At 39.3% G+C, this 17,172-nt stretch overlaps 1 protein-coding gene across 6 annotated transcripts in view; it reads right to left on the minus strand.

The window, feature by feature from the left end:
- enox2 (ecto-NOX disulfide-thiol exchanger 2) overlaps positions 1-17,172 on the minus strand; it is a 313,782-nt gene that overhangs the window by 155,009 nt on the left and 141,601 nt on the right. For 5 of the 6 annotated variants that reach the window (XM_077577812.1, XM_077577810.1, XM_077577809.1 and 2 more), the window contains 2 exons: positions 618-711; positions 460-541 (listed from right to left, as the gene is read on the minus strand). In XM_077577812.1, the coding sequence (XP_077433938.1) occupies positions 460-541; positions 618-662 (127 nt within the window). In that variant the 5' untranslated portion in view covers positions 663-711. The remainder of the gene's footprint in view (positions 1-459; positions 542-617; positions 712-17,172) is intronic. The other variant, XM_077577814.1, reaches the window with a different exon arrangement.

The following is a 17,172-nucleotide window of genomic DNA, read 5'->3' on the forward strand; positions in this document are numbered from 1 at the left end:
AATAAAAATGTATAAATACGTCTTTGGGAACATTGTAATATTTAAAATAGAATGTATTTATAAGCTTTTGGGAGCAAACGAGTTAAGTGTTCTGTAATTCTTTATTCTGCTGTGATTTTTTACCAAAGAAAGTCAGAGACCTTTAATTGAGAAACCTGGGAACTGTTGTAAATTGTGAAGAAAACAAAAAGACCCCCAAAGTAAGAACATCTCAAAATAACTGGGGAATTGATGCTTTTCATTGGGCATAGGCGATATTAAAACTTTTTAGTGAAGATATTTTAATTTGAACTTTTAGCAAAGTTTGGTAACGGCAGCTTCAAACCAGAGCAGCATTGTGTGTTTTACCTCAGCACCCCCCACTATGTCAACACGGCACCCCCGCTGCCCCCGGAAAAAAAAGCTGCAGTTTTCATGCATAACCAACCCTGAGAACAAACACGCACCGTGGCCTCTTACTTGTGACTCTGCTCGCTCTGTAGTCGTTGTACATGCCCGGGCCACAGTTGTCTCGTTTGATTTCAGCTTCTCTGGAATGTTTCTGAAAAGAAAAGAAAACTTCTGATGAGCTGCCGTTTGTCGGCTTCATAAAAGACCAAAAAAAGATATTCTCGTACATCACAACTCTGCGAGGCAGCGTGTTGTGTTCGCTCTGCAGTCATCCAAGGACGCGCTCGAGTGTCACAATAAAAGGGGCTTTGTCTTGACTAGCTACAGAAGACAAAAAGAGGATGTAATTCCTTGACTCCTCCGTGAAGCACGACCCTCCGAGGGTCCCATCGGCGCGCTATTACCACTCCAACCGGGGAGATCAGCGAAGGGAAAACACAAAAACGCTGGCGCAAGAATACTGTAATGCGTTTCATTCCACCAAGAGGGCCTCTGAAGGGTGACATGATGACCGCAGTAATTGCTTTTCTCCCGGCTATGATAATCTGCATCAGTCACACCATGCAGACACAGTTCTCGGGCCACTAAGAAGGTCGCACTTATCCCCGGATATCGCCCAGCTACGCTCATAGCGGCCCCACAGCTGGTAACGCAATGACTGGGAGGTTCTTTACGCTTCTGGAAAATTTTCAGCTGATCCCTGAAGACGTCATTTGCACATTGCTTCATCTCTTAACCAAAAGCATATTTTTAATATTCTGCTGGGTTAACAATTAGATAAAGTCGACCTTGTTGCCAAGTTACAGTTCTGCCACTCATGAATGAACGTGATCAGTCGGGCATTCGCTTATTTGCTTATTTTTGGAGGGAAATTATCTGAAAATGAAAATCTCACCGATTTGTTGTTTTTTGCGGTCATCCAAATACAGTTAGTGTAAAAATATCGCTTTGATTTCTTTAGCCTTCAATGAAAGCTGACTGATTATGTTTGTGTTGAATCAAAACAAGACCTTTTCTGAAATGTCATGAACCAAAACACTAACTAAATCATAATCCATGTTTGTTTGTGCATTTTCTGTACTGTCAATTTGAAATAATGTCTTCTTTTTTTAAATACTGTAAAAGGATGGAAATCAAAATGTTTAACCCCCCATTCATTGAAAAAAATAAATAAATCAATAGATGGATTGATCATTAGGGCTGGGCGATACGGCCAAAAAATAAAATCCCACATGGCCTGGGTGAGCGCTCAGGAGTATCAAGATCTGTATCGGGTATGAAGCATGTTAAGCATCATCGGATGCTGGCAAAAGTGCTGGCTGAGCTGACCAGAATGGAGTGACGCAATGGTCAGAATGCAAGCCGATCTACCCTTCTGGATACCACATCATGGGTGAAACCTGATCCAAGGTCAGCAAAGACGCAACTGGTGGACGTTGTGGCTGCTCGCCTGGGGGGGTGGGGGGTGGGGGGTTGTTGGTGGCCTCTGGGGACCGATTTACCAATTCCAAATGACTGCGACCGGCCGCAACTTACACACGGATATTCACTCAAGATGAACTGAGTGTGCAGACATAAGTCTGGGATCGATGGATAACGATATGAATCAATGACTATCATAATCGAATCAATTTATATGACTGATGCGTTTAGTAAGAATCGATGGGGATGGGGATGGGTTACTAATAAGCCATGGCTTCTACCTGTCAGGCTTTCTTTCGGATGTCAATGTTGCAAATGATGTGATCGATGTAATCTGTTGTAATAATGTGTCTGAAAGTGACTAAAAACAAGCAAACTTAAAATTAATAGTTTGTACTTAAATGCCACTATTAGGTAGTTGGTAGCTATTGTAAATAGGGATTGACCGATATGCATTTTTTTGAGGCTGATTATTTAAAAATATATATACTGTAATGCATAAAATAACTCCCCCTAAATTCCTTTTCAATGGTTGTCACTTAAGCACAAACTTTCGCTATTAAGATTCTCTGCTTTGAACGAAAAGTTGACAAGTGTGACCTTATCAACAAATTTCATGAAGTATACAAGGTTATTGTATAGATTTATGTGTTACTAATAAAGCCATTCTTACTTGTTTACATTACAACTGCTGTAAAGCATTTACCTTTTCTTTTATATATTTTTCTTATCTTGGGTTATTTTCATAAGTCTTGGGACTTACTGGGCTAACCTTGGACCTCGAGGATTGTACTTCGTGCCATGTCATGTGGAAATGTTTGTTAAGACAAAAAAAAATCCGTCCTTGAATTTTGAGAAAATACTTGAAAGGACAATGACAAAATAAAACAATAAGAAAGTGAAATAAGAATAGAATAAAGTAAAATAATAGCAACTGAACAAAACCGAAGTCGATGCTAACTTCCTTTTAGCATTTGAATAGGATTATCCCTTTGCTTTTACCATTAGCACTAGGCTTGCGATGTTTAAAAAAAAAAAGGGGAAAAAAAGCATGTTTTGTATTTAAATATACAGTGGATGTAATTCTTATCGTCATGTGTTTAGTTTTACAGTTAACTCCAACTGCCGTTTTCATTAAACAGGTTAAAGGACGTCGATGCTAACTTCCTCTTAGCATTTGAATGGGATCCTCCCTTCGCTTTTAGCATTAGCGCTAGGCTAGCGATGTTTTCAAAACGAAGCATGTTTTGTATTTAAATATACAGTGGATGTAATTCTTATCGTCATGTGTTTAGTTATACAGTTAACTCAAACTCTTTTTTTTTAAACAGCTTAAAGGGCGTTTATGGACAACAGAATAACCAGAACAACATATGATACACACTTGCTAGGTGATATGCTACGCAAGCAAAATGGTGCATTCAGGGTACTTTCACAGCGTCGGAAACGTCGGTTTCCTTCGATAACGTTTTAATGTGAAAATAATCGTCTAATTGGACCTAATTGGCCCATGTTTGAGGGCCGATATTCGGCCGATTAATCGGTCGGGCCCTAATTGTAAACAAACGTGTCTTTCTTGTGAACTACCCATCCAGCATTCTGTCACTTGCGCTAATTTACAACTCAAAAATTCTTTTTTTTAAATGATGATGTATCTAATTCATTCGATTGATTGCCCAGTCCTATTAATCATTAAAATAATCAGTTACAGCCCTAAACAACTGTGTCTTGAAGTAAATGAGGCTTTTAAATGAATGTACCTACTTAGCAGTATGTCAGACTCAAATGAAGGGGGAAAAAAACGGAGAAACTTTCACAAAATGACTTAAGCTGATTGTTTGGTTTGTTTTCTTTTACTGTGTGCACGCTATTGATGACTGTTCACTACTATAGATGTCTTGTTTCTTGTACAGTCACACCAACCTCACCTCATTTGGTTTTCTATGTATATTTGTGTGTATTTGCCGCAAACATTTGAGCGTATTATTCATCTTGATGAATGGAATGCGACCAGACACCCACGTCTTGCTGTGATCAGAGGAGCACTCCCTCTGTTCGACGAGGCTTGTCACAGTCAAGCGGCCCCTATAGTGATGGAGGAGTACGATAGTCCAGCACAGTAGCCCCAGTAGGCCCGTTCATCTTTCTGTCTCCGCAGCGGGAAGCACAGAACTCCAGAAACAGTGCGGCGTTGGATTAATCATAGCAACTTCACAAGAAGTCATTGCGACTTAAGAGGCAGCTCTTGTATACCTTTTTTTTTTTTTCAAAGAAGCGCTCCCTTAGCCTGCATACTTATCTCTGTGATAAAGGGCCTTATCTCCCACACGGGGCCAAAGAAAAGAAAGCTTGCGGTGCTTGCGCAACCGTATTCCCCGTATGGATGCATGACAAGTACGTTGCTTGCTTCTGTATCATATTTCTTCTTATGCATTTTGAACACAGGCTGATTTTAATGTGGCTATACATTTTTTACAGTTTTTACATAACCCTTCATGGATTGAAGACATACGCAAGTAGGTTTTTGCCATCATTACAATTTCCAAAACAGAAATCTGCCAATTTAATACAGTACAATAAAAGAGTAGTTCGATCCAGAATTATTAACATGTTTTTTCCAGTTACTTCAATCAAAACAGATGGCAGCAAGACCCACAAACTACAAGACTGCAATACTGCCTGACAAATGCCATATATTGTGAAACCTCTTAAATTAAAGCTAAGACTGCACATCTCTAATATCTTATTTAAAATCCAGCTGCTGTTATAAAAAGACTAAATCAGACCAACTTGTCCAGCTAGGTCTGTATTGTAACTGTATACTCGAAACAGTGCAGTAAAGAGCATCTGTATTGCAGTACATAAAGCTAAAAGTAGTGGCAGTCATGTGCCTGCTCGGTGCATTTCTTCAAGATTAGCTCATAGGATTGTTCGTCACAAATGTCCACATCCTTGCATTCAACACAGTGCGCTGATCAACAAACAGTTTTTATGACCAGAACCAAGATTTTCTCTTTTTTTTTTTACTCCATTTCGGAGTAGCGGATATTGTAAATCAAGCAACTGGAAAGCAGCATGTCACAAACGATGTTACTCAAAATATATCATATTAAGGACACGGGGGCCAGAGGGGCCGAGCGGGGGCAAAGAGTGCATCTTCCATCGTGTAAGCACAGCTGAAAAACGCTGAGCACAAAAACAATTTTACATAGCTAGAGGACAGTACCATTTTTTATCTTGAAATAAGATTGTAATGGGGAAAAAAAACTTTTCAGAAGGTCCACAGTTTTTGATGCAACTGTAATAATGGCTAACACAAAGTGTTTACAGTAAATGTAGGCATACAATGCATATACAGACGCTCCCCTACTTACGAACATTCGAGTTACGAACAACGGTACATACGAACATTTCTGCGCGTACAGTATGTCGAAAAATGTTTGGAAAGAGATGCTGTAAGTTAGATTTTGTATTGCGCGTAGTGCTTCTTTCCGCCGCTAATACCGACGATTGGCGCTGTGAGAGCTCATTGGAGGCTGAGCAACGTGGCGAGGAGGAGGAGGAAGAAAACGCCGGTCCCCATGAAGCAGGAAATAACTTTTGAAGCCGATTCCAGCGACGACGAAGAATCTCTCATGATATAAAATCCTCCATCATCTACTTAAGCATCGAGTACATCTTCCAAAAGTAAGTTAAACTTCATTTTATTTATCTTATTACGTACATGTACATACTGTGTGTGTCTTTCGCTCTCTCTCTCTAACATACGTAGTACAGTACAGTACTGTACGTATTCTCTCCATTTTATTAAAAGTTTTTTTCAGTACAAACCAATGCAGGTTACTTGTACAAGCCTTAAACATACTTATATAAACCTTCAATATACTTATATAGGCTTTAAACATAAATTATAATACAAAATATAGCACTGAAGCAACTTACGAACAAATTCACCTTACGAACGATCGTCCGGAACGTAACCCGTTCGTAAGGTGGGGAGCGTCTGTATTACACAATACATGTTTGTGACTTTTATTGGGGTACAAACAAATGCTAACGTCACTTTCCCACTTCAGAGTATCTAATCGGCTATACTTGCTTCGAAGCTTTTCAACCAAAATTACTATTTTTTTACTATCGGGTTTAGTTAGTTCCAGATTTGTCATCATAACAATTGAACACATTTAGCTAAAAATGACCGAATTGAATACACGCGCTAATGTTAGCTTACTCTGTTGCTATGCTTTAGCAGGTCAAGTTGCAGTTATACTCCACCGTCAAAACACAATACAAACAATACAAACGACAATGTAGAGTGGCTTCAAAACTGTCGGCGGTTGTTGTTTACGTAATACGTACAGTGAAGTCCTGTACTGAAAAGATTTGCTATTTACGCAGTGGGGTGTAGCTAGTAGCTAACCAAACAAATGCCAGGTCACATACTGATGATTGACATATTGTGGATGTCGCACTAATTCTGTAATTGAAGAAATAGCAGAATAAATTCCTTTTTTTACGGAGAGAGAGAAAGAGAAAGGGCATTGCTTAAAAATGACTTTCATATGGCTATCTGTATGGACTAGTTGGGTGATAATGATGTTATTATAGAGTGTATTAAAATCAAGTGTCTGCCATTAACGCGTATAATATTCATTAAGCAAAGTAAGACAAAGAGGTCTGAGTGAAAGGTGATTATAATTAGCATCAGCCTCCTCCGTCTTATAAAAGTCAAACCTATTATATCTATTAATTTCCATTAATACCTTTTAAATTAGGGGCAACTCTTTGATTGTAGTGTAAAATCAAAATAAATGGCTGTAGATTGGCCTCAGTTCTTGCTGTCACATGTACTTTAAGTCAGGTGGAAGAGCACAACACGCATAAATGAAGTACCGCTACTTCAAGACAACCCCGGCCAGCCATCCAAAATGGAAGTCTGAAACATGATTGTCATCAACTGGAACATTCTCATGTTTCGAGCGGGTATGATTCAGACAATCCAACGTGACCTCTCCAAGACCTGACCAGAGTTCAAGCCCTGCGATAAAAACTCGAGTGTCTTCAAAGCAGAATCCTAAGACTTCAGCTAATTACCTCATTTCACTTCGACCCTGATAAGCCCTATGAGCTGCTTAGAAGTAAAAATCTATCTGCCCGCAAAAGAGTGCCGATAAAATTTCGAGGGGAAAAAAAATGGTACGGGGGACGACTCATTATTTTGTTAATACTGAAAATCCATCTCTGGAGTCCCATCCAGCTGACTTGGGGGCGAAAGGTGGGGCATAACAATCGCAGAAGACATGTAGAAAAACACCATTGGCATCATAGCCAAGCTAAGCTACTCAAAGCTGGCGCTAATTGACAGTCCTAAATCATTTCCATTGAAATGGCAGGAGAAATAGAAAGTTTAAATTTCTGCTCAAATGCATGTTTACGTCACGGTAACTTGCAGTGGACATTCATCTTTTCAAAGCCACCTTAACAAAGTTAAGTCCCTCGGCATGAACTGCAATGAGGTTCAAGTGAGGTCCTCACTACTCCGATAAGTTGGCGGTCCAATTTTCCAGCATACTGTTTAAGAATTTTTCGGGCCAAACTCCAAATTTGACTTGCTTTTAAAAAGGGCTTTGCCAATTGAGCTTGGCAGTGCATCAGCTTCCTTGTCCCGCAGTCACTAAAAAGACTTCTGTACTTCCAGCACAATTGACGCATGGATTTTCAAACTCTTGTCTGCATCAGCCAGAGCTATTAAGTGGTGTGCTGGAGCGAAATGACTTGTCCTGCTCCCAGAGTACAGCATCAGGCTCAGCAATTCCCTCTTGCTATTATCTCAGGCCACTGTGACAAAGTTAATTTATTGCAAGACAAGCACAAACACTACAACATAAAAAAAAAAAAAAAAAAAAACATAAAAAACAAAACAAACAGATACAGTTAAGTGCTTCCCTTACCTTTTCTTTTTTTTCTGTAATGGTATTTGTCACTTGCAGTCTAAACACAAATGGCCTGTTCATTTAATGCTTATGCACTGGTGATCTATTGAGCAATTCAGATACTAGAGAGACTAAGAACTACTGAAGATGGCTGAGCCCAGTCCATTTGGACAGATAAGCATTCAGCCTGGGACCAGCTCTATAAATCATTATTTGCTACAAAAAAGGATGCCTCTCCACTTCCACTCTAGTCCCCTCCTGCGTTAAATATACATTATTACTGATCCTACCTGAGATTAAATGAATAAATCTTAACTTTATATTCCAGGCGACGGCCTGGATGACTCATCTTCAAAGACTGTGTGATCCAAGTATGCCTGCCGTGGATAGCCAATAGCTTGCTATTATTGTAGGCATTATTTGAAGGTCGTACATTTCGGAAAGCCAACTTAATTTTCTGGGAAAAATAAGCTACTGAAGTCACATGTAATCATCCATGTTGATGTCAGCATATTGCGAGACACTTTGAAATCTTGCAATACTTCGCCATATCTCAGTTTGACTCAAACAATTAATGAGGAAGGTCAACCCCAAAAATATTTTTGGACAACAGTGTGTTCTATGCAGCCCCCACTAGTCTAAATACAATATTCTGGTTCATATTTTGTTAGTGGAATATGAGTTAAGCAGCAAAATCCAGCCATTTTTATCAAGATCAGAAGGCGGCCATTTTGCCACTTGCTGTTGCGTGAAAATGACATCACAGTTGCTCAGGTCTCAGGTAACAACCAATCACAGCTCAGCTTTAGTAAACAGGTGAGCTGTGATTGGTCGTAGCAACTGTAATGTCATCTTCGGTCGACAGCAAGTGACAAAATGGCCGCCCCCTGAGATGGATAAAAACGGCTGGATTTGGCTTCATAACTCGTATGCCACAAATGTAATATTAATCAGAATGTCATGTTTAGACTAGTGAGGTCACATATAACATATTGTCAAGAAATGTTTAAGGTTGACTTCCACTTTAACTACAAACAGAGTGTATATAAATATGAGTTAAGCAGCAAAATCCAGCCATTTTTATCAATATCAGAAGGCGGCCATTTTGCCACTTGCTGTTGCGTGAAAATGACATCACAGTTGCTCAGGTCTCAGGTAACAACCAATCACAGCTCAGCTTCAGAAAACAGGTGAGCTGTGATTGGTCGTAGCAACTGTAATGTCATCTTCGGTCGACAGCAAGTGGCAAAATGGCCGCCCCCTGAGATGGATAAAAACGGCTGGATTTGGCTTCATAACTCGTATGCCACAAATGTAATATTAATCAGAATGTCATGTTTAGACTAGTGAGGTCACATATAACATATTGTCAAGAAATGTTTAAGGTTGACTTCCACTTTAACTACAAACAGAGTGTATATAAATATGAGTTAAGCAGCAAAATCCAGCCATTTTTATCAATATCAGAAGGCGGCCATTTTGCCACTTGCTGTTGCGTGAAAATGACATCACAGTTGCTCAGGTCTCAGGTAACAACCAATCACAGCTCAGCTTCAGAAAACAGGTGAGCTGTGATTGGTCGTAGCAACTGTAATGTCATCTTCGGTCGACAGCAAGTGGCAAAATGGCCGCCCCCTGAGATGGATAAAAACGGCTGGATTTGGCTTCATAACTCGTATGCCACAAATGTAATATTAATCAGAATGTCATGTTTAGACTAGTGAGGTCACATATAACATATTGTCAAGAAATGTTTAAGATTGACTTCCACTTTAACTACAAACAGAGTGTATATAAAGGACCTCAATAAATTGAGTTCTTCTTATCCTCCCATTGTTCGATGCTCCTAAGATGTACCCCTGATACTCGCACAGACTATAAGTCCAGGGCAAAAGGTAAACTTAAACTGGGGCAAACTGTCAAATGTTATTTGTCCTTTCTCATTTGTTGTGAGCAGTGGCGAGGTGTGGTGCTTCTTTGTCTCGGGGGGGTCTTATCTGCTACGAGCTGCAGTCTCTATTAGCATGGTGATGGAGCCCAGGCCTGCCAAGCCAGATAAACCTCCCAGGGTTATACCCGTAATTTCCAGTGGCTTCATTTTTTTTTCTTTATTTATTTTTTTTTGCTACAAGAAATTGTTGCATAGACATGGCAGGTTGAGGACAAGGTTGGATGAATGTACACAATGAAAGAGATGCGGCTACAAACTTATTCAAACACTCATAAATAATATGTTGTTTTGCTAAAGAATTGAACCACTTTATCATATTATCGCCATTAAAATGAGTGGTTTTGTGCTATAATAAAAGCTAAGGCAGACAGTAATGATAACAGCTGCTCCATAACCATCATTGGGGGGATGGGGTGGGGTGGGTAGGGGTTTGAATAATCAACAGACATATATTATGCTTTTCTGGGTGGGCGAGGAATTGGATATAAAGACTCATTATTAAATGCACCGCCTCACTCTTTAAAAATGAGTAGGATGGACAGACTAATGTAGATTGACTCACCGCTGAGGAACCAATCAAAAACCTTTATTAACGATACAGTACAGTCAAGTCACGTTAACATTCTTGACTGTTGAAGTTAAAAATGGTATAACGGTGAATAGTAAAACCGCAGTACTTAACTCTTTGACTGCCAAAAACGTTTAATAACGTTTAGTAAAATCCTAAGGAGGACTGCCAAAGACGTTAAAAGGCGTTCACTATGTTTTTTTTGTTTTTTTGGGGAAACGGGTGGAGGAAAGCCTTAGCCAGCTGTGCTGAAAGTATCAAGCAGATCTAGTTAGTATAATGACTTAGTATGAACTAACCATTTTCTATTGTTGATTACTAAAAAACGGAATAAGGTAGAAACTAACTTTTTTTTCTGATGAAAGATGATAGTTCAATCTTTCATTTGGTAGTATGTGTGTTTCCATAGTCCAAACACAACATTTTCTGTGGACCTTGAAAGATGAGTCAAAATGCTTAAATCAGCTGGCACCAACAGCATCCCTTTTATGAAAACGCTTGGCAGTCAAAGAGTTAACCTCACAGACACACAGAGAGGTTACAGAAATGCCTTTGCACAGTGATACTGTCACCTACTAATTAGCCGTTATGCTTTCCGCTACCTGCTGTTACTGTATAAAGTTAGCTTAAGATTGGTGTGGGGGATAAATCATTTATATTATGTCTTGTGAAGCCAAGGATCATTGAACTAAGTTTGGTATTATTTTTAACTAGAATTACAGTATTATGCTAACAGGTGGCGCTGAATCAGAAACAGTCAGAAGTCGCGCTTAAATCCTTCGGAGAAGAAGAGCCGCAAATGGCCAACCAAATAACACAACTAATGCGATTTTAACATGACTTTACGAGGTGATGGCTAGTAATGAGTCAGCAAAATAAAAGTGGCTGGTAAATAAGTCAGCAAAATAAAAGTCAAGTCAACTTTATTCATAGAGCACCTTATAATGTAAAGAAACAACCCAAAGTGCTTTACAAATGAAAAAAAAGGAACAATCCATAAAAGAAGGGAGTTACTCTACAAGTAATACTAAAAAAATATAATGGCTGTTTAAAACGTGCTTTTTGTTTTAAATTTTTAGGGAGCACATAGCATGAGACAAGCAGTCCAAGAGGACATTTTGCCAAATTGAAAAATAGGTTCTGGCTGTGAAACAGGAAAATGGCTCAGCCAATGTTCAACTATCATAACGACCACATTTAGAAAAGTTAAGGTTGGTTAACTTTGCTAGCAAAGTTAAGGTTGGTTAACTTTGCTAGCAAAATTAAGGTTGGTTAACTTTGCTAGCAAAGTTAAGGTTGGTTAACTTTGGTATTTTTTTTTCTATTTTTTTTTCTTTTTTTCTGGAGAGCTCAGTATTGTTCATTCGGTAATTTTACCGATTTGACATGTCATCATCATTGCTCTCTTTTTTTTTTTTTTTTTTGTATGTGGGTGAGTATGTGTACGTGCGTGTGTGCGTGCGTGTGAGTGTGTTTTCATTAGTTCACCTAACACCTATTTAAAAAATCCCATACCGTTCACCTAAACCGAACACTTCCAGCCAGAGTCGTGAGGCCGTCAGGAGACCCGAGGAAGGACCAAAGAAAAGAAAACTTTGCTATTTAACTGCACACACATGCATGTTTTTGTTATATTTACTTGCTGTGTATTTTCAGACCGGACCAGCTCGGTCTCAATTTCAGCCAGGAAAAACCCTGATTTTTGTGTTTCCAGAGGCATTTATGTTTTTCCAGAAATTTAAAGTTGAACTCCAAACTATGCCACTTTTGTGGCATCTGACTGTACTTTTTACGTCGTATCAACAAAAGGTGTAAGGTGAACAATAATCATAGATGTGTGTTGATGTATATATATGAACTCTTGTCATCAGCTCGTTAGGATTAAAAGAGGTTTAGTAAAACAACGCCACCTTTGCATCAATATACAAGCGTTGCCAAATCGCATGCCCATCTGCTGAGGTCAATGTTAATGTGAGGACAAACAGACGCCATACATAGAGGACAGGAGGACACCGGACAGGCCCATTAGACCACCTAGCACTGCCAGACTTGTCAGCCTATTTATATCACGGACAATAATTAATACAGGGGCAGCCCAGAAGCCAGCAGAGCGCCAGAGAGTTTGGAGAAAAGACAGCGACGTGATGTTCCCATGGTGAAGACAGCAAGTCATTTTCAGACTCTCCCACGGGAGAGAACTAATGACAGGCTCCACCAGCTCCGCATTGGAACATTCACTGCATGTGCGGCTAACATTTCAAATTAATGTTGACCTGCTAAATGCAAGTGAACCGAGCGCCGACAATAACACGGTGGCCTCACTACTGCAATGCAGCACCGGCTGGACGGCAGTGCTGTTGGGAGCGCGTGCTGCGGGTGTGTTGAAGTTGATATGTTAATCCGAATGGAACTTGTGTCATATGTTGATATTGCAGGTTCATGACATCAGCAGGCAACATGATGGGGATAGGCATGACGTGTCATTTCCTTCATGTACAATTGCTGGACACTTGAAATGCTTATCTGGAATTTCTTGAGTTTAGGGCGCCAAAGCATTCATTCGGTGTATGTTTTGCTTTTTCTTTGTTTTTTTTGAAACACTAATTCCAAAAAACAGGAATAGGTAAAGCAGACTCACTGGGCTGTAAGACTCATATCATCATCTTCTTAACTCTTTGACTGCCAAAAACGTTTAATAACGTTTAGTAAAATCCTAAGGAGGGCTGCCAAAGACGTTAAAAGACGTTCACTATGTTTTTGTTGTTTTTTTGGGGAAACGGGTGGAGGAAAAACTTAGCCAGCTGTGCTGAAAGTATCAAGCAGATCTAGTTAGTATAATGACTTAGTATAAACTAACCATTTTCTATTGTTGATTACTGAAAAACGGAATAAGGTAGAAACCAACTTTTTTTTCTGATGAAAGATGATAGTTCAATCTTTCATTTGGTAGTATGTGTGTTTCCATAGTCCAAACACAACATTTTCTGTGCACCTTGAAAGATCAGTCAAAATGCTTAAATCAGCTGGCACCCACAGCATCCCTTTTCTGAAAACGCTTGGCAGTCAAAGAGTTAAAAGAACTGCCTATGTCATTTTCTCAGGAAACACAAAAAATGTAACCATTTGCATCATGAGGAGATGATTTAGGCAAAAAAAAAAATAATCCCCAAAAATGACTTTGGCAATTATTTTAACCCCTTCAACATATTTGCATGTCTAAACCAATCAAACGCATAATTTGGATGATGTCAACACTTCTGGTTTATGATTGGATCTTACATAACCAATCACAATTGCAAGTTGATTTGCATGATGTTCATGTTAAACATGTTGCATATAAGCATATAGGTTAACAGCCATATTATCCTGGCGTCCACTTTAACAAATACAAACATGAGATAGCCCCCCAAAAACATTTCCATGTTGTTCTTATGTGAGTCAAATTGAGCAAAAATAAATGCATTTTGCCCAGCAGAAAAAATGCAGGTCTGAAGTGGCTACGAGGGTGACGATATTAAAGTTGCAAAGTTCTTGATTTTAAATTTTTTGGACTATTAAGAGCGGTTAACTTGTTTTTACGTGACAGTTGAAATAATTAGTATGTGCAGTAATTCACGATTCACATATTTTCATTTGATGCATTGAAATCAAATCTAACTGCTTTCGGAGTATTTGTTTGAGTATATTTAAGGTTTGGAAGGGTGTCAATCGTCTTCTTTTCTTTTCTTTGCTATGTGTAACAGGAGTCTGCAATATTATTTGCAGGGACTTATTGCATTAACGTGCACTGGTGAGGAACAATGCAACTCAATAACGCATTTATCATTCATCGTTAAAATAAAGACTCGGGGCTTTCATAATACCAGTATATGAAATATAAAGGTAAGACCAAATGCTTTATTAATAAATAAAAAAAAGACAACAGCATAAAAAAATAACAATGAACTTGACCTTATTATAAAGATCACATTGTTGAATAGCGAAGCATTGATTGAAGCATAATTAAAAGCTTTGAAAACAATTGTTTCAATTAAGTTTAGAAAATTGAAATAACATGTACAGGCTAATCTATTTTGGATCCTATTTTTATATCCAACTCCAGAGAAGTGACTAGCTCACCATTCATGAACCTCGTCGCACTTCACCGGTCAGAGGGAACTGAAATTGAGCCGGATACTGCCGGCGTAAACGGTGAACGCCAAGATAGTGGGTTGGGGTTGTGAAGTTTAACACCTAGTTAACACCAGTTAAGAGTCACTTCCCCCACCGTGTTGGATTGAAAGTGATTGCCACTGTCAAACAAGTATCTGGTACCTTCTCTGGGTTTTGTGTACAAAGCAAAACCTAAAGCTGGTTATTACTGCTTCCTGTGGGAAAAGAGTTTCTGAATCAGAACTTCTCACTCTTAGATTGTTCCACTTCATGATGTGCTATTCAATTTAGTTTAGAATTGGAGTAATATAAGTTCACAGTAAACTACAGTGCAATTATAAGCCTCAAAGAGCTCCAGCCGCTGATGGCATTTCCCCCATTAGTGGCACGGGAATGTCATTTGGAGGCAGCGATATTTCATTTCGGAAAGTGTTTAACACAGTAATGAAGAAGTCGGCGTTTTGGAATGAACTTGTCCCCGGATTGAACAGATCCAATAAAAGAAAAAAAAAAATGAAGTCACTTTGCGAAGCGCGTCGTAGTGTAATTATCAGCAAAAATCACCCTTGTGAAAATCGGAGGGTGCAACAAAAATATACAGCGGGGTGTAAATTGAAATTCCCCTTGAAGGATCATGTGTCGAGTGAGACACCTTTGATTAATTTGAACCAATGTGTGAATAATTGTTTACGCGCCATCGCTTTTCATTGTTGGCACATCCGTCATAGTGCTTGAACTTTAGGAACAAGCAATATAAGCAGACTGAGTGGAAAACAACACAAAATGGAGATGCTAACACTTTTGGTACGGCTATTATGTTATATGGAGCGAGGGTTGAAGTAAGTCCAAAGAGGCGGAGGCTCAGTGTTTCTGTCCAGCTGAAGAAATGTGGAGCTTGTATTTCAAAAGTGAAGACAGACTATGACAAACAACATCAGGAAATTAAGTGTTTGTTTGCACGAACAGGATTTATGATGGATTACAAGAGATTGTTCTCATAGGTTTGCATTTAACATGAGTTCACTGTCCATTATAATGTCTAATTCGTGGTTGGAGTAGCTGAAATCTCAAATACATGCGATCCCCGCGTGTTGGCGTGCTGGAGTGCGTGTAGGTGCTCTGAGCCAAGCCGCTATCAAATCATCAGTATTTCTTTTCAAAGTACAAGACACTGGAGGCAGTGGTAGAGTTGAAGGTGGCTGTAATTAGCTAGCGACACCACAGAGAGGACTGCGACTGAAAAGAAATGGCGAGGATTTCATTGTTTGCATTTTAACTTCTGGTACTCAGATACTGTCAGTAGTCATTTTGGCTTCCCACGCCTCAAAAGCCGGGCGCTTCTGTTCTTGCTCCCAATGTGTTAGCCCTGCAGTGAACTGGCAATCTGTCCTGGTAAACCCAACAATAACATTTTTTTTTTTTTTTTGCCAATGTCAGTCTGAATAGGCTTGACATCGCCGACCAAGTAGAGAATGAAGAAAATCCAAGGTCCGTGGTTTTGGTCTCATTTCAAAACAAATGATGGTTAAAGAAATGATCTGTTGCAGGGTTAGAATGACATCATTGTAAAATCTGCATAGACAATTTATTTAATTAATATCCACGGTATTATTCTGAGCGTTATCAATCCATCCATCTCCGATAACTTTTGTCCATTTTTGGGTTGTAGGTAATTGGCGACTATCCCAGCTCAGATGGTACGCAAAATGTAAAAATAGATGCTCTACCTTTACTTTGATGATAGATGAAAATGAGTATAGCCACATTGGAAATGGAATGGACTAGTTGACGTTGAAATGAGCGCGACAGTAAGATTTGTTTTTGAGAAGTGTATACTCTCTCAAATGCGATCATTGTACCGGTACTTGACGAGAAGTGGTGATTGGGGCAAAAACAGACAACCGTGTCTGAAAGCAAAAATGATTCCTTCATGGTCATATTTCTGTCCTCTCTTAGCTCCCTTGTTGAACCAATGTGCACCTTTGAATTGATGATGGTGAATAATGGCAATTTTGCTCAGGTTCAGAAGTAGTTCAGTTTAATTGGGATTTATAAATCCTAAGAGCTCCATCTATACAAACTGTTAAACCATTTAATTTTCTTCTCCAAGTTGTCATCACCGAGATTCCATACAAATCCTTCACTAGTTCAGTGGTCGTTCTTCCTTGAGTCATTTAACCGTCAGTACAAACTACCGGACACAGTTGAGGCGATGCACCCAACAAGGCCATTTAGCCATCTACCATCTAAGCCTCGAGACTGCCAATTTTCCCTGCTTTCAACACGTCAACCTTCGAGGACGGAACGCTCACGAGCTGCCAAATACGACACATTCAGATGCCGCCGGAACAAGTTGTTATTCACCTCAGCCGTCAGTCCTTACGTCGGTGTCGACGCATGGTGGAATTACACGGTCTTCTAGAATTGTAAAAGTTGTATTTGAGAAAATTGGCCAAGCACGCTCTGTAATATTTCCTGAATCATATTGTGCCTCAATCTTGACTGATATTTTTCACACCCAAAAAGCTGTTTCCAAGTTGTGTGCTCAAGACGTGTAAAAAAAAAAAAGGAACATTTTCCCTTTAGTTCTAACTCCTTGACCGATGTCACGAGGAGTCAACACATGCAGAAAAGGTTTCAAAGAAGATTGCTAACATCCAACAAACCACAAAAAAACAATTGACATCTAATGCACCAGCCATTGAACCTACTACGACTCCAGCGCATGTTGAGGAAGCTTTCATCCCCTTGTACAG

The sequence above is a fragment of the Vanacampus margaritifer genome, chromosome 10 (assembly GCF_051991255.1).
Source record: "Vanacampus margaritifer isolate UIUO_Vmar chromosome 10, RoL_Vmar_1.0, whole genome shotgun sequence".
NCBI classification, from domain to species: Eukaryota; Metazoa; Chordata; class Actinopteri; order Syngnathiformes; family Syngnathidae; genus Vanacampus; species Vanacampus margaritifer.